Here is a 22,236-nt window from a genome sequence, read left to right as displayed (position 1 = left end):
GTTTATTTTTCCTGATAATCAATTATGTTTCTCTTTTGAACCCAAAGTGCAATCTGCAGAACAATCTCCAGGAGTAAAAGCAGAAGAAAATCATGACCAGTGAATAATCAAATACACCACAGTCTGTCCTCACACACAACAGGACAATGGACCTTTCAAGGAAAAAGATCTGTAACTATGTATCTGAAAACCAATCTAAGGCCTCAGGTTAAAGAACTTTTTTTACTTTGTCATAAACAATTATTAAGCAACTCAGCAGCCCCATCAGTTGAATCATCCACCTACTGTTATTTAGCAAGAATAGTTGAGTTTTGTTTTTCACTGCTTACTGTCATTTCTTACATGTCACCACTCCCCAAAAGTTACACATTCCTCCTAAAATTAAAAAAGAATATCAAAGAATGCTTGGCCTTCTCATAAATACAAAATACAAGTTTGTACTCATAACATTTTTATTACTCATCAATAGGCACAGTTTATGGAAAAATTGAAAAGAGGTCAAGAGAAGCAATGAATCAAAACCAGAGCTGGAAATATATCACATTTAAGCATCTTAAAATATCTAACATTTCTGTTAGAGCTAATCTTCTTAATGGGAAAAATATTTGGGTAGGTAGACACAGAAAGAAAAGTCTAATTTAGAGATATGTTTATCCTAATAAAAATCTCTAAAGCTAAAGGATCAGGGGAAAACACAATAGAAATGGAAGAAAATTATGTGACCTGATTCAGCAGGCTAACACACAAATCCACCTACAGTAACAACTGGACCTTAAACATATGAGAAGTAGCAAAACCTATTAAAAATATCCATCTCTGTGTAAGTCTCTGTATATTTCAGACTGCTCACTGCTAAAGTCTAAGTAGTAGTTCTCTACCGTGGCTGCATGTTAGAATTACCATGGGAGTTTTTAAAAGCTTCAGTGCCATGGCATTATTCCAATTAAATGAATTTCTGGCAGTGGACCAAGCAGGATACTTTTTAAAGCTTTCCAAATGATTTCACTGAATATGAAAGATTGAATCTCTGATTTAAAGTGTGAGAAGCTGGGCGTGGTGGTGCACCCAGCAACTCAGGAGGCTGTGGCAGGAGGATTACAAGTTCAAGGCCAGCCTGGACACATTAGCAAAAAGACCCTGCTGTTTTGGAAACACTGTCTCAAAAAAAAAAATGAATAGGGTTGGTGATAGAGCTCATGGTAGAGCTCTCCTAGGTTCAATAGCCATGGTGGGTGGGTGGGTAGAGGTGCAGGGGTGGGGTATGAGACAGAAAATTCCCATCCCAAACAATATAGCACAACTGCATGGAAAGCAGAGACCATCATTACTAAGTCTGAGGCTCCTGCCCCAAAACATACCCTTCACTGCTAAAAACAAAGAAATCCTGAATAAATTAGGAAACAAAAATTACCAAGTAGATGAACATGAAACAAAGAGGAAGTCCTCATGGTAAGAAGAAATGAAAGAGACATTTAAGAGGCAGAACAGTAAATCTTGAGAAATAGAACCAAGACAATGCCCAAATGGGTGGGGGCTCATTTTTAAATTTATACCTAAACATAGTACTGGGCTAATTTAAGGCTAGGTACTCTTTTAAGTGTGACCTTTAATAAAGCCAGAACACAGGGAAGATCGATCACCATGAAATATACTTAACAAAAGCAAGCTAGTTTAGCTATGTTAAAATAAAACATGATTGTCTTTAACATAAGCACATTTTTAGGAGTAAAAGGGATCATTACGTAATAACAAAAGAAAAAAATTCATCAGGAAAATAACAATCCTGAATATGTATGTTCCAGTTACATAACCTCCAATCACAAAGAATTGTAATTCAAAGGGATCATTAGAACTACAGGGCCCCCACTAGAAACTATCACAGCTTGCTAGACAGCTTCCAACATACAGCCTGTTACTTTTCTGTTTTTAACATTTTTAGTTGTGGTTGAACACAATACCTTTATTGTGTTTGTGTAGTTTTTTTATGTAGTGCTGGGGATCAAACGCAGTGCCTTATGTGTGGTAGGCAAGCGCTCTACCACTGAGCCACAACCCCAGCCCAGCCTGATAATTTTGACCACCATCAAAGGATGCTAATTTGCAGATTAGCTGATATGAAGAACCAGTAGAGTGCCCAAGTGAGGTACATTCTCTCTCTAATACCTAATGTGTTCAACAGGGTGCTAGGTCTTCTTTTGGGTAGTTAACGGTGAAAACTGGAGTTTTCCTCAACTGCCAGATGAACTGAGTATTATGAATCTGTCCAAATAGTTCTGTGAAATTTTAAGGGATTGCAAGTGAAAGATATTAATGTCTTAGACCTTATTTAAGAAGTCTCTGGGGAAACCCAAAGACTTCTAAAGGGGGACAAAAATCTTGAAATATGCCAAACAAAACACTTTATTGTAGGAGAGTAAAAAGGAATTACATCCAACTTCTCTTTAAGAAAACATGCATGCAAGAAGACAGAGGAAGTGAAATATATTGAGAGAAAACCCCTCCAACCTCCAATTTATATCTGGTGATATTACCTTTCAAAAGTAAAATAAAGACTTTCTTAGACAAGAATTAAGAAACTCTTAATTAAGAAACTCAATATCTTAATTAAGAAACTCAATATCTGTGTTCCAAAAAATGTTAAAAGAAGTTCTTCAGAGAGAAAAATGATATGCGTCAGAAACACTAACCTACAAAAAGCAAGAGAATGAAAGTTATATTTTTAGAGAGAAAATAAAGTGGATAAAATTGTTAGAAAAGGAATAAAAATTGATATTAAGTTCAGGCACAAGGAAGTTCAGTCAGCTTTACTTTGTATGACTGTAACATCTATTTTGTTCAGTGTGTCAGTTCTCGATTAGCTAATTAAGCATTATCCCTTTTAACAGTTACCTAAGAGGCTGCTATTTAAAGAGTATTACTTTGACATAAAATCACAGCCAAAAATATCTTTGAAATTCCCACTCAGAATGGTCCTCAAAATTAGTTTATAAGCCACTGAAAACTTCTTTATAGACCCAATTTGTAAGCGTAAGCAAATCCCCTAACTTAACAAGGCTTATTTTCTTCACTTGCAAAGTGAGATTAATAATAGCAATATATTATCTATGCTTGTGGCAATATGTAAATTTTCTTATTTAGAAATTAGTTTTAAGAATACAAAATATAACCATAAAAACTTTTTTCTTTAGAGATTTTATTTAGGGGCTTCTTTATAGAAGGAAAATGTATTTTTTATTTTTGCTTGTGTTTTTGTGTGTTGCTAGGGATCAAATCCAGGGCCTTGTGCATGCAAGGCAAGCACTCTATCAACTGAGCTATATCCCCAGCCCCTGCCTTTTAAATTTTACTGATTCTTTTTAATTATATATTATAGAATTCATTTTTATATAATTACACAAGCCTGGAATATATTGTATTCTAATTAGAACCCCATTTTAATGGACGTACAGGATGATGGGATTCATTATGGTGTATTCATATATGTACCTAAGAAAATTATTTCAGATTCATTCCACTGTCTTTCCTTTTCCTACCCCCCCTTTCCCTTCATTCCCCTTTGTCTAATCTACTGAATATCTATTCTTCCCCTCTTCTCCCTTATTATGGATTAGCTTCCACATATCAGTGAAAACATTTGACCTTTGGCTTTTGGGGACTGGTTTATTTCACTTAGCATGAGAATCTCCAGATCCATACATTTACTTGCAAAATGTATTTATTCTTAAGACAATCTCAAGACAAGAAAATACATGTAGAAGAGTGGATCTTCTAGATACAATTCAATGAGGAAATTAATAGACTTCCCCCCAAAAAAATCAACCTTAAAGCTGAACAAATTGGACAAAACAACCATTTCAGTACTCTGGAAATTAACCTGAGAAACATTTATGCTTGAAAACACTACTGCATCACAGATAAGAACAGTGTGATTCCATGGTATTCTGGTCTGGAACCAGCCCCAGCTGAGTCTGCATGGAGATAGTACCTCTAAGGTAGACGCAACTTGATGACTGGCAGCTCTTCTGTCAGAGTTGAAGCGCTCTCTTGATTACAAATGGTGGACAACACCTACACCCAGTGACACTGAAAGTAGAAATGACTTTTTCAAGACTAGCCAACAAGAAAGGATCAAGAGTGCCTCTATAGCCTGTAATTTCAGTCCAGACTGAGATAAAAATATCCTGGCTGAAGACACACACATGCACAACAGAGACAAAGAGGACTTTGCTAGTCAAACACTTCTGGCCAACCTTGAGAATACACACAAGAACACAGAAGACTCAAAAAGGCCTGGTTCAGGGTTGGGCACAGTGGCACACACCTGTAATCCCAGCGGTTCAGGAGGCTGGGATGGGAAAATCTCAAGTTCAAAGCCAGCTCAGCAAAAGTGAGATGCTAATACATGAAAATAGTGAAGTGTATTCCATTCATAATTATCCATTCACAGCACAATTTTTCCTAACTCTGTATATAGAGTATGTACATACCAAATTATGCCATTATACATGAGCTCTTTTATTCTTTTATCAGATTATTTTTAAAAACTTTCTAAGTTATTACTCTCAATTTCTATGTGCCATAAAATCTTTTCAAGACCAAGGTTTATCACCTTAGTTTTAGATAATTGTTCTCCTCACACTGATAACTGTTGGTGGGATTTTTAGGTTATCAGAACTACTGTGGAAATCAGTATGGCTGTTCCTCAAATGGAGTTCCATATGACCCCTCTACCACTCCTCAGCCTGGAAAGCCACCTGTGAATTACTTGAGGGTCTTCTCTCCATATGGCAGCCAGGGAGATTTTAGGTTTACCTTTGGGAACTATCTGTGGCTTTCCCACACAATAGATTGCCCAAGGCACATGACCCTTATCTCCGCTCTACCAGGAATATCCTTCATAGTATCTTGGAGATGCGCGTAACCCATTGGGAACCAGACAGCCCACCTAACCTTTTTTTGATGAAGAACATTCTATGGAAGGCCTTTGATGTTCCACAATATAAATAAAGCAAGCACAGGCTTCATTTTTCCTTTTTCCTGTCTCTGCTTTTTGAAAATATTTTCTGTGTCCTATTTTTTTTATCATTCTATTTTTCCTAGCTTTTATTTCTCAGCCAGCCCATTCCACCAAGGAGAACCTCACTTCTATCACCTGTGCAGGATGCGGGCGAGACCTCAATATTTATCCAAAAAAATTAAAGCCACCTCCCTATAGCAATACATGCATTCCAATGTTTACAGCAGTACAATTCAAAATAGCCAAATTATGTCTGTCAATGGATGAATGGATAAGGAAAGTGTGGTATATATACACAATGGAATTTTACTCAGCCATCGGGAAGAATGAAGTTGCATCATTTGCTGATAAGTGAATAGAACTGGAAAATATGCTTAGTGAAATAACCCAACTCAGAAAGTTAGGGGTTATAGGTTTTCTGTCAGAAATGGAAGCCAGAGAAAGAAAGAAACAAACAAAAAAGAATATGAAGAATCTCACAAAATAGAAATAAGAATAGTAGAGTAGGGGAATGATGTGATGGAGGAGAGGAGGGAAAAGGGAGGTACTGAGGAATGAAACCAACGAAATTATGCTATGTGCTTGTGTGAATATATTATAATGAATTCCACTATTACATGTAATTATAATGAACCAATAAAAATTATTCTACTCTTTAAAAAAAAAAAGTGAGATGCTAAGCAACTCAGTAAGACCTTGTCTCTAAATAAAAAACAAAACAGGGCTGGGGATGTGGCTCAGTGGTCAAGTGCCCCTGAGTTCAATCCCCGGTACAACCCTCCTACCCCCCACAAAAAAATGCTTGGTTCAAACTGAAATCCAAGTAAACTGGAAAACAGAACTTTGAAAATGCTCATTTTTAAATTTATAGAAGGATTCTGGTAAAGCAAACCTTAGTGGCTCCTGATATATAAGCATAATCACTAGTTATTCACTGACTGAGTACTCAGAGGGACATAGGGTAACTCCTAGGAAACTAGACTTTAAAATAAAAAGAATTTAAACAACCACAAAAAAAAAAAACTTAAGCAGAGAAATCACATCAATGACTACCTACCAAAGGGGAGAACAAATTTCACAGATTTGTCCCAGGCAAGTTAATGAAGGGGGGTTGAAAAAAAATTAGAATATTAGCCTTCAGAGGAAAAAAAAATCAGAATCCAGAGTTTCTACAAAATTGCATCTAAAATTTCAGGTTCTCCAACAGAAAAACAAGAGATTTGCAAAGATAAATGAAAAGTGTAGCCCATATTCTGGGAAAAAAAAAAAGTGCAATCAGAAATTATCTGAGTGTTCACAGATATTGATTTAGGAAAGATTTGAAATCATTTACTATAAATAAATTATGTTCAAAGAATCAAAGGAAACCACATTTAAAGAAGTAAAAAGAAGATAAAGAAGCAACAAAGGGGGCTGGAGTTGTGGCTCAGTGGTAAAGTGCTTGGCTGGCATGTGTGAGGCACTGGGTTCAATCCTCAGCACTACATAAAAACAAATAAAATAAAGGTACTGTGTCCATCTACAACTATAAAAAAAATATATAAAGAAAAAGAAGCAACAAAGATTCTTAATGCTGATATAAAAACATTTTAAATAGAACCAAAAGGAGCTGGGCATGGTGGCACACACCTGCAATCCCAGCGGCATTGGAGGCTGAGACAGGAGGATAGTGAGTTCAAAGCCAGCCTCAGCAACAGTGAGGCACTAAGGAACTCCATGAGACCCTGTCTCTAGATAAAATATAAAATAGGGCTGGGGATGTGGCTCAGTGGTTGAGTGCGCCTGAGTTCAATCCCCAGTAACCAATAAAAAAGGCCCAAAGGAAATTCTGGAATTAAAAAGTATAATTACTGAGCCAGGTATGGTGCACATACCTATAATCCCAGTAGCTCGTGAGGCCAAGCCAGGAGGATCATGTGTTCAAAGCCAGCTTCAGCAAAATAGAAGCACTAAGCAACTCAGTGAGACCCTTGTCTCTAAACAAAATAGACCTGGGGATGTGACTCAGTGGTTAAATGCCCCTGAGTTCAATCCCCAGTATCAAAAAAAAAAAAAAAAAGAGTATGATTTCTGAAATGAAAAATCTACCAGCAGAGTTTAACAGCAGGTTCAAGATGGCAGAAGAATCATTAAACCTCATTAAGCCTAAAGATAGAATTATCAATCCAAGAGAGAGAGAGGAAAAAGATTAGAGCCTCAATTTGCTTTTCCTTCCTCTTATTTTATATATACTTCTATTTTATATAAATATAATATCAATCCGATTGCCATTTGGACTCTGGATGTTGGTGGGCAGGGCCTGAGTAGCCCCAGGCAGGCAGCAGATTGGGTGTTCAAGGTAGAGATAGGTTCTGACCTCCTAGCTACCACAGCACTTTCCCATTGTTCAGCAGGGTCCCACAAGGTCATGGTCATGGAGACCTAGCCATGCATGGTTTGCTTTTCTGGCTTCCTCCATGCTTTGTAGCCAGCCTCACTCTCCAGTTTAGAAGTTCAAGCCTGAGATGATAGTGTATACTCTATATCATCACTCCAATTCTGCTCTAGATCTATAAAAATTTAGTGGAGCAATACATATACCCTCCAATTTCCCCTTTGTTAGTCATATACAGACTAGAAAATCCAACCATAGGGCTAGGTTTGTACGTAGCTGAGCTCAGCGGTAGAGTGCTTGCCTAGCATGTTTGAGGCACTGGGTTCAATTCTCAGCACCACCTATAAATAAATTAATAAATAAAATAAAGATCCATCTACAATTTAAAAAAGATTTTTTAAAAAAGAATCCAATCGGGGCTGGGGTTGTGGCTCAGCGGTAGAGCATTCGCCTAGCACAGGTGAGGCCCTGGGTTCGATCCCCAACACTACATAAAAATAAATAGATAAAGATATTGTGTCCAACTATAACTAAAAAATTAATATTTTTTAAAAAAGAATCCAATCATAAAAATGAAGGCAAAGTAGACAAAGAATGTAGACATAAATGGATTACCAAAAAAATGACCAATACATCTTTGGTAAAAAGAAAAACTAAAACAATTTTCCCAATGGATCTCAATTATTATTTTTTTTTGGATCTCAATTATTTTGAAAATGAATCTGATAATACAAAGTAAAGCACTTTCTTTGTAACTGTTTCTGATTTTTTTCCTCTGAGACATAAACTCAGGATAATTAAGATATTTACTTGACACTAATCAGGAAATGCATGGTATTTATATTTAAAATGTATTTTACTTAATGACCTTGTCCCGGAGTTCTTTTTTCCTTAAAATGGCTATCATTTCTATTGGTGTAGTTTTAATAATATGAGTAAATATAAGGTTTGTGCCAGCAGACATTTTATTACTAAATCAGCACTTAAAAATCCTTAGGCCTTTAGCATTCATTCATATGAATTTGACTACTATTTGTTCTAATTTCTTTAGGCTCTACTTTGAATGGAGTTCAATTTCACTGTGAAATAGTACAAATGATGATGTGAAACATAAAGATATAATTATTGTCCAACACAATGGAGCAGCTTATCCATGAAAGTAGTAATTACTATTCTTTGCTCTGAGGAAGACAGAAATGATAAGGAAATAGGGGAAAACTTCTTGGGGGAAAAAAAGGCAATATTTTTACATAAATGTCTAATATATTATAGAATTCTAATCCTTTCTCGATTCCTTTGAATCCCACAAATGTATTAAACATTCAGTTAAAAGAAAAATTCCCAGACTGGGGTGGTGGCTCAGTGGTAGAGACCTTGCCTGGCATGTGTAAGGCCAGGTTGAATCTTCAACACCACATAAAAATAAATAAATAAAATAAAGGTATTGTGTCCATCTACAACTAAAAATAATTTTTTAAAAAAACAAAAAAGAAAAATTCCCTTCAGGCATTGCCATCCACCGTCTTTATTGCTGCCATCATTCAGTTTCCCAGTTGTTTATTTAAGCCCAAATGATCTTGCCATTATTCTAAGAAACTTCAACCATCACAGAGATGATCATGCAATGCACTCCTTCTCAGTTCACTAATGCCACCTCTACAGACCTCCTCTTCCACCACCCCTTAGTCATCTCCTTCCTCAGTTTTTTATCTTGTTTTCATCAAAATGCAGTCAAGTACAAAATTACTACTCTCTAACCATAACCTCCTATTTTTCTAGGTAACCATAACCTCCTATTTTTCTAGGAAACCATTCAATCACTCCACTATGACTATTCTTTGACTTCAATGATGTGTATGTATGGAAGTAAGTACATCTCCAATCAACCAACCCATCTTGACTTTCCATCAGCCCATCCTATTTTCCAGATTTGAATCATAATCTGACAACCTCGTTCCCTCTTGTCCCTCTATTCTACAAGTTGACCAAGACCCAAACAGCATATCCTTTAGCCAAACTAAGACAAAAACTGAAAAAAGGCCATTCTGACCACATAAAAAATTCAGAATAATCAAAGTAGCAGTGAAATCCCAAAGAAAAACAGGCAAAAGTCAGAAGCAAACATTTCACAAGAGGAAATACCAATTATTCCATACAAATCGATATTTAAACTCACTAATAATCCAGAATATTAAAGTTAATATCATTCTTCCTTCATCAAAATTAGCAAACTGAAATTTTAATGGGCAAGGCTAGCACAGGTCCAATGAATTCTACCATTTACATAACCTGCTAACAGGGGCATAAATCTGTACATTTCTGAAAAGATGTGGCAATTTTTTTTTATAAAATGTTTTCCCTTTGACTCCTTGACTCTTTATAGAAAGCTAGATTTTAAAAAAATAAAAACCACAGAGGAAGATGTTTATTACAATGTTGATAACAATATAAATAGAAAATATTCAGAGAATGGGCCCATATAACATGTAAAAACCTGTCATATTACACTCAGAATCTTAACTCAGGAATGAAATAGATTAAAAACAAATCATGGTGCCATCCCAAATCTAGGGATTTATTCCAATCCCCCCAAAAATTATATAAATTTTACACAACAGAATATTACTCAACATTAAAAGAGAATAAAATTATGGCATTTGCAGGTAAATGGATGGAGTTGGAGAATGTCATACTAAGGGAAGTAAACCAATCCCAAAAAACCAAAGGCTCAATGTTTTCTCTGGTAAGTGGATGCCGATACATAATGCGGGGAGGGGCATGGGATGAATGGAGGAATTCTGGATTGGACAGAGGGGTAGGGAGGAAGCATAAGGATAGAAACCATGGTGGAATGAGATGGGACATCATTACCCTAGATACATGTATGACTACACTAATGGTGTGACTCTACTTCATGTATAACCAGAAAAATGAAAAACTGTGCTCCATTTATGTACAATGAACTGTAGTGCATTCTGCTGTCATGTGTAATTAATTCAGGCAAATAAAAAAAATTTTAATTATATAAATTTACTTTCCCCTGCTCCTTCTCTTTAAATACAACTAAAATTCCCAGACATAATTCAACAATCACAAAAGAACTCTAAAAAGTGAAAAGAGAAGAGCAGAGTGTTTAAGGGCCTTAGGACATGAAAAGCAACAGACCATTAAGTTTTCTAAGCTTTCTTTTAATCTTCTACATCCTAGACTGGGCACTTGAGGGCCCTGAAACTAAGAACTACAAGCATAGGTCAAAAAAAGGCCCAAGCATGCTTTCTCTGATTAGAGAAGCAGTGAAGGGGCAGCCTGGCAAAGTACTAACAGGAGGCCTCAACCTGGACTCCACAGTTGCAAGAGAGCCCACTATTCCAGAACTAGAGTCACCAATGAAGACCAACTCAGAAAACTTTATACCCTGCCCTATCCCAAGGGCAGCAGGTAGGCCCATACCACCATCAGTAGCACAGCTGGCATCTCACAGCCCTCCAATTCAAGAGCAGAGGGCAAACCAGGCCTAGTATCTACTAGCCTTTTGTCAAATAGCAAAGGACAACAGTAGGCCCAGAGTGTCCAAACACTCCAAAGAGCACCAAAAAGTGGCCTAAGGAAAAAGACTTCCAATTCCCATAGGACTGAATGAGAACTCCACCTGCACAATATGGTAATCCACATAATGGGCCTGGGAAAGTGCTCAAAGACTCCGGTACCCAGAATCTATCACTATTCACTTAGCTATCACTATTCATTTAGCAGTACCAGAACCAGGTTATGTTATCTATTTGAAAAGAAAGGGAAAAAAAGTTTTAATAAAAACAGTGCTATTTTACAAAGAACTTTTCATAATTTGGGAAAATACTGGAAATAGAAAACAAAATAAGTAACAGACAAAATTATATACACATCATTATCTTAGATACTTTTAAAGCACATAAAAGAAAATGGAAAACAATGTTCCAAATGTTATTAGTAACTGCCTCTCAGTAAAAAACTGCTAATTTTATGTTTTCTGATTTTATTGAAGTACTTATAACTTTTTTAATACTCACCAGATGTATAATTAAAGGTCTAACCACAATGTACTGAAACTATTGATACAAAGTGCCTTGACAACAATTAGAGCTATGAGTAATTCTGTAGAAGAATGAGACTGGCCTCAATAACATGATACAGCACTGCTATCTATCCAAAAGATAGAAGTATCATCTTTTATATACCTGTGAATCTGCCCATTTTTATGCAGGTATTCCAACCCTTCTAATACTTCTCGAAGGATCGTAGCAATGGTAGGTTCATCCAGGACTCCACTTTTGTGTTCCCCCTTTGCCACGATGTGCTTAATAATATCCAAAACAGAACCTGAAAACAGAAAACACAGTTCATGAAAAATTTTTAACTTGCACAGTATAATTCAGATCCATTCTGGAATCAAAACACATTTAAACCTTTTCATAAAATTAATTATGTAAGAAAGGAAAAAAGAGTGAACTTGAGGAAACAGAGACATTTAAAAGTAATCATTTATTCCCAATTCCAATCTAAAACACAAAGTAAATTGCTATCATCCAAACAGTATGTTAGACCAGCATCTCCTTTAGACCTCTAATGAGAATTTGGAAGAAGTAGGGAAAGAGTTTTAACCACATCTGTATACTTCCTAAGTGAACCATGCCCATCAGTACTATTCAAATCTAAGATATCACAAACTAATACAGACCTCCAATATCAGATTAGAGTAAGCAGTGTTGTATGACTAAAGATATTTATCTCCAACACTGCAAGAAACAGAGACAGAGAGAAAAAGGAGAGATAAAAACACAACTGAAATAGACTTAAAACAGGGAAATTAGAAAATGAGGATCAGATTTGTATACAAAGTAACTTAAACACTTAAGTTTTCTGGTTAATAAATTATAGAAATAAAATAGGTAAAGACAAACATGAATAACAATGGAAGTTCTCTTTAAATAATACCCCAGATGTCTTATCAATCCTATTCTTCCCAGGATAGGAAATAATGCTTCTATTAAAGAACGAGAAGAGAGAGAGGAAAAAACAGTAATTAAAATCACAGAATGTTAACTACAAAAACTGATAATAATAATTATTTTTAAAAAGGCATGCCAGAGATTTGGCTCCTAAGGTGTCTGGAATATACTGACCTATAAAGATCATAGAACCAAAACAAAACAATCCTCGCTATTAGAAACTATGTCAAGAAGTCTGAAACAGAAGACAGACTATACTAGAAAGATTCAATATCTATTTTTTGGTACAAAACCTCAATGATCAAGACTAAAAATCACTTACTCAACCCTGCTGAAAACATACCCTATTGGATGGTTTTATTTCATTCACTTAAAAAGAAAACAATACTAATTCCAAATACATGGAAAGAAGTGGTCTAGATAAGATCCTCAAAAACACAAAGGATTGGGGCTGGGGATATAACTCAGTGGTAGGACACCCTGAGCGCAATTCCCAGAACTCATGAAGGACTGAATTTAAATTCACTTTAGCTCCCACTTAAAATACAATAACTTGATAAAGTTTATTTTTAAAAGGAGGGGGCATAAATCCAGGATGAACAAGAGAACAGGAAAGAGATTTTTTATAAGGTTGTGTGGCAGGAAGGGGGAAAATGACAACAATATTATAGAAGAAAGAAAGCAGAAATATAAAAAGTAACTGACTAAACAAAGTGAAAAAATTTTACTTTCAATGCCTGCAGAGGAGGTATACATTTAAGAAAAAGTGATCCTTCTGGAGTTCTGGCTCCAAAAAGGCCAGAACTATACACAAATACCACATAAGAAGTGAGAGGGCAGTGAAGGAGAGGACTGAAAATGAGAAAACTATTTTTATCTTTGGTTTTCTTCACAGTACTGGGTATCAAACCCAAAGCCTCGAATGTGCTAGGCAAGCACTATACCACTGAGCTATATCCTGAGTCCTAAAACTGGTTGAAAATTCAGATGAAAAAGAGTAAGATTCTTATATCTTTCCTCCCCTATGAAAGCCTCAGTTAGTTTATTTTCTCAAGATAATGAACCACAGAGGCTCCAAATTCTAGACAGTGTTTCCCTTTCTTGTTTTATTGGTACCAGGGATTGAACTCAGAGGCACTTTACCACTGAGCCATATCCCCAGTCCTTTTTACTGTTCTTTTGAGACAGGATCTCACTAAGTTACTTAGAGCCTCCCTAAGTTGCTAAAGCTGACCTCGAACTTGCAATCCCTCCTGCCTCAGTCCCCTGAGTCACTGGGATTACAGATGTGCACTGTTGCACCAGCTCAGACAGCACTTCCTAGCATATTATCAAACTAGTTCTTTCCCCTCTTATTGCTGAGATTCACATGTTTGTGATATGGAAGCAGGGAGGCCTAAGGGAGAAACTTGGTTCAGTTTAGTTTAATCAATCACACATTGATCCCTAAAGCAAAATGATTACACCAATGGGCCATGTTTCATTTTTCTGAGAATTTCAACCCACATAAAAGTAGTATTTACTGCTTAGCAAGAAGATACTTATATAATCACTGAGCAAGCTGCATGTTTGTAACTTTAAGGATATCTAAATTAGGGAATACCAAGGAAAAAGTTCCTACTAGGAATTTAAAATTAACAGTTTTTTAAAAAATTAAACAACAGCCAGGAGTAGAGGTAAACACCTGTAATCTAAGCAGCTGGGGAGAGTGAAGCAGGATGCTCGCAAGTTCAAAGCCATCCTCAGCAACTTAGCAAGACCCTAAGCAACTTTTCAGGAAGACTCTGGCTCAGTGTAAAAGTGTCCTTGGGTTCAATCTCTGGTACCAAAAAAAAAAAAAAAAAAGAAAGAAAAGAAAAGAAAAATTAAGCAGTGTATTTACTTAACAATTAAGCCCCATTATATTCAAGATCTAGTACTGGGTGCCACAGAGTATGACAAGAGATATATGACATGACTGCGTACTTTCAGGGAATTTCCAGACTGATAGCTCAAAGAAAGAAAGCTACAAAGACCTTAGAGCACATCAAAATTATTAGTTCTGGGTGTGCATGGCAGTATTTGTGGCTGGTGATGCAGTTTCTTGGTCTGTGAGATCCCTTCCTGGGTCTCTTCAGTATCCGCTGCCATCGAAAAACTCCAGGCAGCTTGCGCTCTTTAATGAGGCCAGGTTAAGAGTCTTGGGGTTGCTGTTCAGTGGTAGGAGGCAGGGCCCTCCCTACAAGGGCTGGTCCCCCACAAGGGCCCTAGAGGAGACTCCTGTGCTGTGGGGCGACTTGTGCCTTTCTTCTGTGGGTCTCGCTCAGAAGAGAAACAGGGTTTCTTCTGTGTGACCTAGAGGGCACCGATAAGCGGGATGGAACCTGTGACCTCTAGGGACCCCAGTAGAGATGGGTCCTATGACCTTCAAGCCCACCCCTGGATTAGGACCTGTGACCTCATGGGAGACTCTCTTCAAAAGACAGGATGATCCCACAAAGTAGGAGAAGGGTTTACAGCCACAGCAGCTCTTCAGGAAGATGTCCTGGGAGTTTTTATGTTTTCTACTGGCATCATAAAACTGGCAGGCTACCTTGTTAGCTGCAAGGATGAGTATCTTAGACTTTCCAGTTCCTGACAACTACCACTTCCTGGGTCCCTGGCCCAGCATGTAGCAGAAGGCTATCTGCTGTTCCTTGGTGTTTCAGCAGCACTGATCCCAGGATGCCAGAGCTGAAATCCCTTCTGTGGCCACTAGGCTAGTATGTGGCACCTGTGCAGTATGACATGGATACTGAAAATGAGAAGTAAGGCCTAACCTGACCATGTTGACACTAGTGAGAAGTGAAGCAGAATTTGTATCTTAATTGAGCAGATTTGAAGCCTCACGTACTTCTAAAAGGAATCAGCAGAACTTAAGAGAACTTTCTGGGTCTAGGTTTGGGCCCCATTTTTTTTCTGCCTCCAGAATAAGCCTGGCTGAAGGGCCTCAGGCCCTTCTAGCATCTCCCAAATGAAAAGTGAGATATTCAGGGGCTGGGGTTGTGGCTCAGAGGTAGAACACTCGCCTAGCATGCATGAGGCTCTGGGTTCGATCCTCAGCACTACATAAAAGTAAAATAAAGATATTGTGTCCACCTATAACTAAAAAATAAATAAATATTTGTTTAAAAAATGAGATATTCAATAAACATTGTTTTAAATGTGTAAAAAAATTATTAGTTCTATATTTTGGAAGAGTGTGAAGGAAGAGCTCCTTTTCAAAATTTTAAATTTTCAAATTAATTTCACATCATCCAACAATCAAAATTAAGAGTAATGCACATCCCAGTGTAAGTTCAAATCAGGCATCTGAACAAGAAATAGACAAAACTCTCCCTTCCTTGGTATAACTATTTCTTTTCCATTTTAGTCTCCTTCCAACAATAATTTTTATAAGTGGCAAATCTTCATCCTTAATTGACAGGTATTATTTCTAGAGTCCCCCCAACCCTTCTTATCTGTTTGATTTTCCTGGCATCACAAGATGCTACAAAGCACCAAACTCAATGATGGTGCTTGCAATACTTGCTCCTCAAATATCAAAATCATACAATTTAAATGTTAACTAAGAGAAAGTTGAAGGTAAAGCATGCTAAAGCAAAAGGAAACTACAGATTATCACTGGTGACTTTATTAATATCTTTTTAAAAAAAAAAAGTAGAAACAACTGGGAAAGTTATAATAGTGTAGACAATATTGTGTTCTCAAGCACAATCTGGAAAAACAAATACTCTGCTAGGATAACCAGATCTTGAACTCTAATATATGAAGGAATTACTTGGCAAGTAAGTAAAAGATGCAGACCCTAAAGACTGTCATTCAAGATATCTGAGCCCAAGAAGTGCTTTTTCAGACATTTTAACAACCTATGCTACTTTGATAAAAGCTGTCCACCACTAAAATTTAAGGATTTTTCAAAATAAAGGCAAATAAATCACATGGAAAACTAAGGGGATTTAGTAAAAATTCTATAACATAAAGCAAAAAGTTAAAACACAGATCTATCCCCCACCCTCCAAAATTATATTCTATGTCTTCACAGCCTGTGGCACAGAATATTTAAAAAACAATGTGATGCTAGGTGTGGTGGCACACACTTGTGATCTCAGTGACTAGATAGGCTAGATCCTGTCTCAAAAAATAAAAAGGGTTGGGGATGTAAAGGACCCCTAGGTTCAATTCCCAACACTCTACCCCCCACCTCCACCCAAAAAAAACTGCAAAAGCTTTAACTGTCCAAAAAAATAATTATGATAAAATAATATTGACAAAGTAGTGAAGTACTGGCTGGCTTAAGATTCCTGTTAAACTGACAATTACAACTCAAATTAATTACTCAGTCAACATATTAATTTCCTCATTTACTTTTATGAAAAGGCACTCTGCCAGGCAAACAGGAACAAGCCTGTAATCCCAGCTGCCTGGGAGTCTGAGGGAAGAGGACTGCAAGTTTTAAGGGCAGCCTGGGAAACTTAGCAAGACCTTGTCTCAAAATTCAAAAAACTAAAATGGCTGGGAAGGAGTACCCCAGTTTCATTACCTAGTAAAGGGAAGTTTTTTTTTTTAAAAAAAAAAAAAGACATTCTTCAAATACAAAATTAACTCATTTGGACTGAGGCTGTAGCTCAGGGGCAGAGTGCTTGCCCAGCATGTGTGAGGCACTGGGTTCCATCCTTAGCACCATGTAAAAATAAACAAAAAAGGCATTCTTTCCATCTACACCTACAAAAAAAATTTTTTTTTAAATCAACTCATTTGATTTAGTTAAAAGTGTCTCTATTATGAAGTTTTAATCAATCTTTAGGCTGGGTTTCAAAGGGGCCAAAATTGGCTTGGTTAATTATTCCATTTCAGGCCCCTAGAAGGTGCAAGTTTAAAACCTTCCACTGTTGACTGAACCTTCAAAACTAATCTATAAATATCTGGTACCGGACCTGGGTTCTGTGTAGATCAAGGAAGTACTCACGCTTTTTATCTCTTAGAAAATGACAAAGTTGGTGGGATTCCTAAATAACAAAATACCTCACTCTCTAGGGCAGTTCATTTAAATTAGATTTTTTTCATCTCTATATACTACAGATACTTCTTTCTCTTCTTCTCATAAGTTTTCTTAATTATCTGGGTTTCTAAAAAAAAAAATCTCATATGACAGTTTGGTACTTATAAACTGTATGAACAGCTATTCAGACAAAACACACTTCTAATTTCTAAAGATTCATTAGAGTACTAACAAATCCCAACATTCAACATCTGGGTTTTAACTAGCAAAATATAAGAATATTACTGTTATAAGAAAGCATTATGAAATAATTGCAGTACTGACATTTAATGAAACTTTTTGTTTTGTTTTTGTACTATTGTGGATTGAATCCAGGGGTATTCGACCACTGAAGCTACATCGCCCTTTTATATTTCATTTTGAGGGTTGACTAAGTTGCCAAGTTTGGACTCAAACTTATGAATCTCCTGCCTCATCCTCCCAAGTAACTAAGATTACAGGCAATGTGCCACCACATCCAGCTAACTTATTTAACCATGATGTTCACCCAGTTGATGATTTAAGAGTGTCAGTTACTATTTATTTTACGATTTAGTTTATTAAATTCTACATTACTACAATGTTGCTAAATCAAAACTATACTTTTGTTTTAAATACTGTGGCTAAAGAAGCTGATATAAAAGAAGATATTATATTCATATTTGCATTTTCTGGTAATTTATATTTTTTAAATTATTCAAAGAGATTGTCATAGCCTCCCCCAAAGGTCTTCCCAAATCTTCCTGTGGCTGTGGCACCCAGATACCCAGATTCTTGAGACACTCCACACTCCTCCATCTTTATTCCATCCCTCTTTTGTAGAGTGTCCTCTATCTGGATCGCTTCTCTCATCCTTCCCCTTACACTACCTCCATCCCTCATTTCACCTGGCTAATTACTGCTTATTCTTCTAAGTCTCAGCTGGATGTCACCTCTTAAGGGAAGTCTCTGTTAATCCTAGTGCATCCATTACCCCTCAATAAGGTTAGGCTTTCCTGTAATGTATTCCCATGGCACTTGGTACTTCTTCATGGCACTCTACACAATTGTAATTACATGGAGAGCAAGGAACTATCTATTGTATTTACCAAAGTAGTGGTGTTCAATAAGTATTGATGAATAGTGTTTTTTTTAATTGGTTTTATTTTTTAAATACATGACAGCGGAAATGAATAGTGTATTAGTTGCACTATAAGCCCTCATGTAATTTCCTCTACTTAAAAAAATTTTAAGATGTACTTGGTTCTAGCTTTTTGTTTCCAAAATATTGCTTAATATATCTCTTCTGTTTAAATGTTTATTCACTTAATACTAACAAAAGATTTCATTTTCCAAAAAAATGCAAAAACTTTAATATTTAAGAAGTTTAGATGTAAAGATTATGTTGGTTCTTAAACATGTAAATATTATGAGTTATGACTGGAACATGATTGAAAATTATCCTTCAGGAAATTTCTGACTATAAGGATGGAAAAACTAGACACTACCCAAGGAAATCAAAGACCAGAAGGGACAAGGAGCTATTTTTAAAAGGCATTTCACCCATCTACATGTCCACCCCTTCTGTGATCAGAACATATACTCATTAACAAAAGAATAGGAATCTTTTTTGTTTTTAGTTATAGTTGGCCATAATACCTTTATTTTACTTATTTATTTTTATGTGGTATTGAGGATCAAACCCAGGGCCCCACACGTGCAAGGCGAGCGCTCTACCGCTGAGCCACAATCCCAGCCCGGAATAGGAATCTTTAAAAACAAAGAAGAAGAAGAAGAGTCTTTCTGCTTAGAAGTAGCAGAAAAGATGGGCTAGCATACAGAAGACAGAATTATGTATACAATTTATTCCTATATCAGAGAATTTTTCTGCAAAACATTAAAAACTCTGTATTATACATTTTTGTAAATTACAAATAAATTATACCATAGGTGATCAATAAGGAAAGATACAGTATTACCTAATGTTCCCATATCTGTCCATACAGAAAGAACCATGCTTGACCACCATCTTGAAAGGTGGTTGGTGTTAGCAAGGCTTCCAACCATCATATGAACAGGGCCTTTAACAAAGCAATCCAGTTTCTCCAGTGTGTCACTAATGGGATTGAAACAAAAAGGTGATTCTGGCTACACTGAAAAGCATCAAAATATAGCAAGGGAACATTACTACTTATGAATAAAAATTTCTTGTGCAACTCTTACATGTCAGCACAATAGTAGATGCTTTACATTTATCATCTTATTTACTCCTCACCAATACACTGAAATGCAGGAAGGTATCCTCATTTAACAGCCATGTTTAAAAAAACAAAAAAGGTTCAAAAGGTTGAAACAGTTTTCCCAATGACATACAATTGCTAAGCTGGAAAGGCAAAACTTATTCTAAAGCCTATCTTTTTACCTTTGGAGCTTCTCTGGAGAAGTACAATGTTCAGTGAGAGACAGTATTAAAATTACAAACTAAACAAATATGGATTTTTTTTCTATAACTCTGCATTCTAAAATGAAAAATCATATTCCCTCACAAAATACATAGGCAAACAAAACCAACAGGCAGAAACGAGAAGCCTAGAGTGGCTCCAGGGTCAGCATTCCTGAGTCCTACCAATGTTGCCACATAACTCAAATCCAGGCCTGGCAAAAAGACTAATTTATCATGTGGCATGGACCCTCAGGTAACAATAACAAAATTTTCAATCTATTCATGCCCAAATCTATTCCTTTCTTTGCAATTAGCAATATTTATATTTTATTATAGGGATAAAGTAGAAATAATAGCATGTGTGTGTGTGTTGTATGTGTGTGTCTGTCTGCAGGATACAGCGCACTTGTAATTATGTTAATATTGTGGACCAAGATCTTTTTGTAAGAGGAAAGAGATTCGAGCATAGTATTACAGAAGTTTTGTAAGTCTACAATATTAAACTTTGAATTAGAAATATGAAAGTCAAATTATTATTTATAATGTACATTATATTTCCAAATTTTAGGAGCACCAACAAGGCAGTAGCAATGAGCATACCAAGTACCTAAGTTATGCTTTCTAAATATCATTCCCTAGAAAAAAGTAACAGAGCTGCTTACAGTATTAAATGATTCTGGGTCTGGAAAAAAATGTATAAATGTCAACCTAAGAAACATTCAATCAAAAAGAAAGGATGTAATCAAAGATCAGTGGGCTCATGTCAAAAGAATACAAGAGGAATCTTAAAGGATTTTCACTAACAAAATCTGGACAACCAAAGCAGCAAAGAGAACCAAGTACAAATGACTGATACACTGCCAACATACAAAAAACTTGAGTCATAATGATATGCAAAAAAGTGAAGGCCCAACACAACTAGAAAAAAGGAGGAAAAAAAAACCCTCTCATTTGCTACTGTTGGAGATAATTTTTGAGCAACTTTTTACTCTGAAAATTGGTTTATAAAACCTGCCTTTTTCAGTTAAACTACAGTACAGATTAAGTACAGGGCATCAGTTGGTAAGGCAAAGTTCCTCTTCACAAAAGAATGACAATTTATAAATGCAAAAGAAATGATACAATAAGAAAAACAACATTTTAAAATCCTTGATGAACTAACTGACGCAAACAAGGATTATTAATGGATGGTAAAGTCATTTTAAAAGACATGGGGGCTAGATATTCACACAGTGCCAGAGTATCATTTCAGAGATTACTTGCTGGATACAAAGGGAAAAAAAGTTAACTTTCCCATGGAGAGGTCTGGCTGTCATAATCTTAAGCAAACAAAATTAAAATCACTATTAAAGATACAACCAGACAGCAAACACTTTCTGACCTGACGTAATACGAAGTGTCCAGCATCACTACAAAGTATTCTGCCCCAAAATATTTAACTTGAATTTAATAAAGTATTTACAGCTAATTTTCAAAAAATAGAGAAATCTAGATCAAATTAAACATCAACAAGAAGAAAAATCAAATAAATCCAGAATGTGAAACCTTCTACAAAATAACTGAATCAAGACTCTTCAATAAGCTTATGGCATGGAAGGCAGGAAGGGGAAGGGAATCATCCTAAATTAAGAAAGATTTAAGAGGCATAACAACCCAATGCAATGTGTGAAATCTGTCTCAGCTTATACACTAGCCTCTTTAACAGATAATACATTTTTGGTATCTCCCCAAATACAAATGTCCATGAAATCAAATCAGGATAAAAAGAAGGAAATTTTTTAACTTTTCAACCTGGGGAACAGAACATTTTACTGCACACCACTCACCTCCACTTAGCAGCTTCATGACTAGCCACAGCTCATCTTTTACCACAAAAGATGTGTAGTAAGACACAATATTAGGATGATGGCACTGACTCATAGCTTGAATTTCTTTCTACAAACAGAAAACATGATAATTCATTATATGCAATCTTAACACATACATTGCAAATTAGCAAATACAGACAGGGATCCCAATACTGTCACAACCTTTTAGAAACTCCACAGCCCTGATCTCTTCAAGAATAATTAAGCCAAAAAGCCACTTGCCTTCCCACAATCCATCCCCGACCTACCCCTTTAACTCACTTCAGTAGTCATCTTTGAAACTTGAAACACACACTATATACCATACCCTGTTACAATACCACAAGAGTCCTCCACTGGGACACACATTTTTATTTCAAGGTGTCCTGAAAGAACCATCTTGGGAAATATGGTTTAATAGCCACAGAAAGTAATTACTAATTAACAGAGAATAGGGGTTTTTGTTTATGTGGGATACTTTTAAAAAAAATATATTGTTTTACTCCCATTTTTGAGAAATAATTAACAATTC

The 22,236-nt window shown here is 36.2% G+C and overlaps 1 protein-coding gene across 3 annotated transcripts in view; it reads right to left on the bottom strand.

Annotated features, from left to right (window-relative positions):
• Oxsr1 (oxidative stress responsive kinase 1) overlaps window positions 1-22,236 on the bottom strand; it is a 98,539-nt gene that overhangs the window by 49,209 nt on the left and 27,094 nt on the right. For 2 of the 3 annotated variants that reach the window (XM_040290020.2, XM_005317368.5), the window contains 2 exons: window positions 21,684-21,792; window positions 11,606-11,747 (listed from right to left, as the gene is read on the bottom strand). In XM_040290020.2, coding sequence (XP_040145954.1) covers window positions 11,606-11,747; window positions 21,684-21,792 — 251 coding nt within the window. Of the gene's footprint in view, window positions 1-11,605; window positions 11,748-19,393; window positions 19,531-21,683; window positions 21,793-22,236 lie in introns of those variants that run through there. The other variant, XM_078038132.1, reaches the window with a different exon arrangement.

The sequence above is a fragment of the Ictidomys tridecemlineatus genome, chromosome 2 (genome assembly GCF_052094955.1).
Source record: "Ictidomys tridecemlineatus isolate mIctTri1 chromosome 2, mIctTri1.hap1, whole genome shotgun sequence".
Lineage (NCBI taxonomy): Eukaryota > Metazoa > Chordata > Mammalia > Rodentia > Sciuridae > Ictidomys > Ictidomys tridecemlineatus.
The sequence above is the reverse complement of the archived record's forward strand: the minus strand, read 5'-3'. Positions and strand labels throughout refer to the sequence as shown.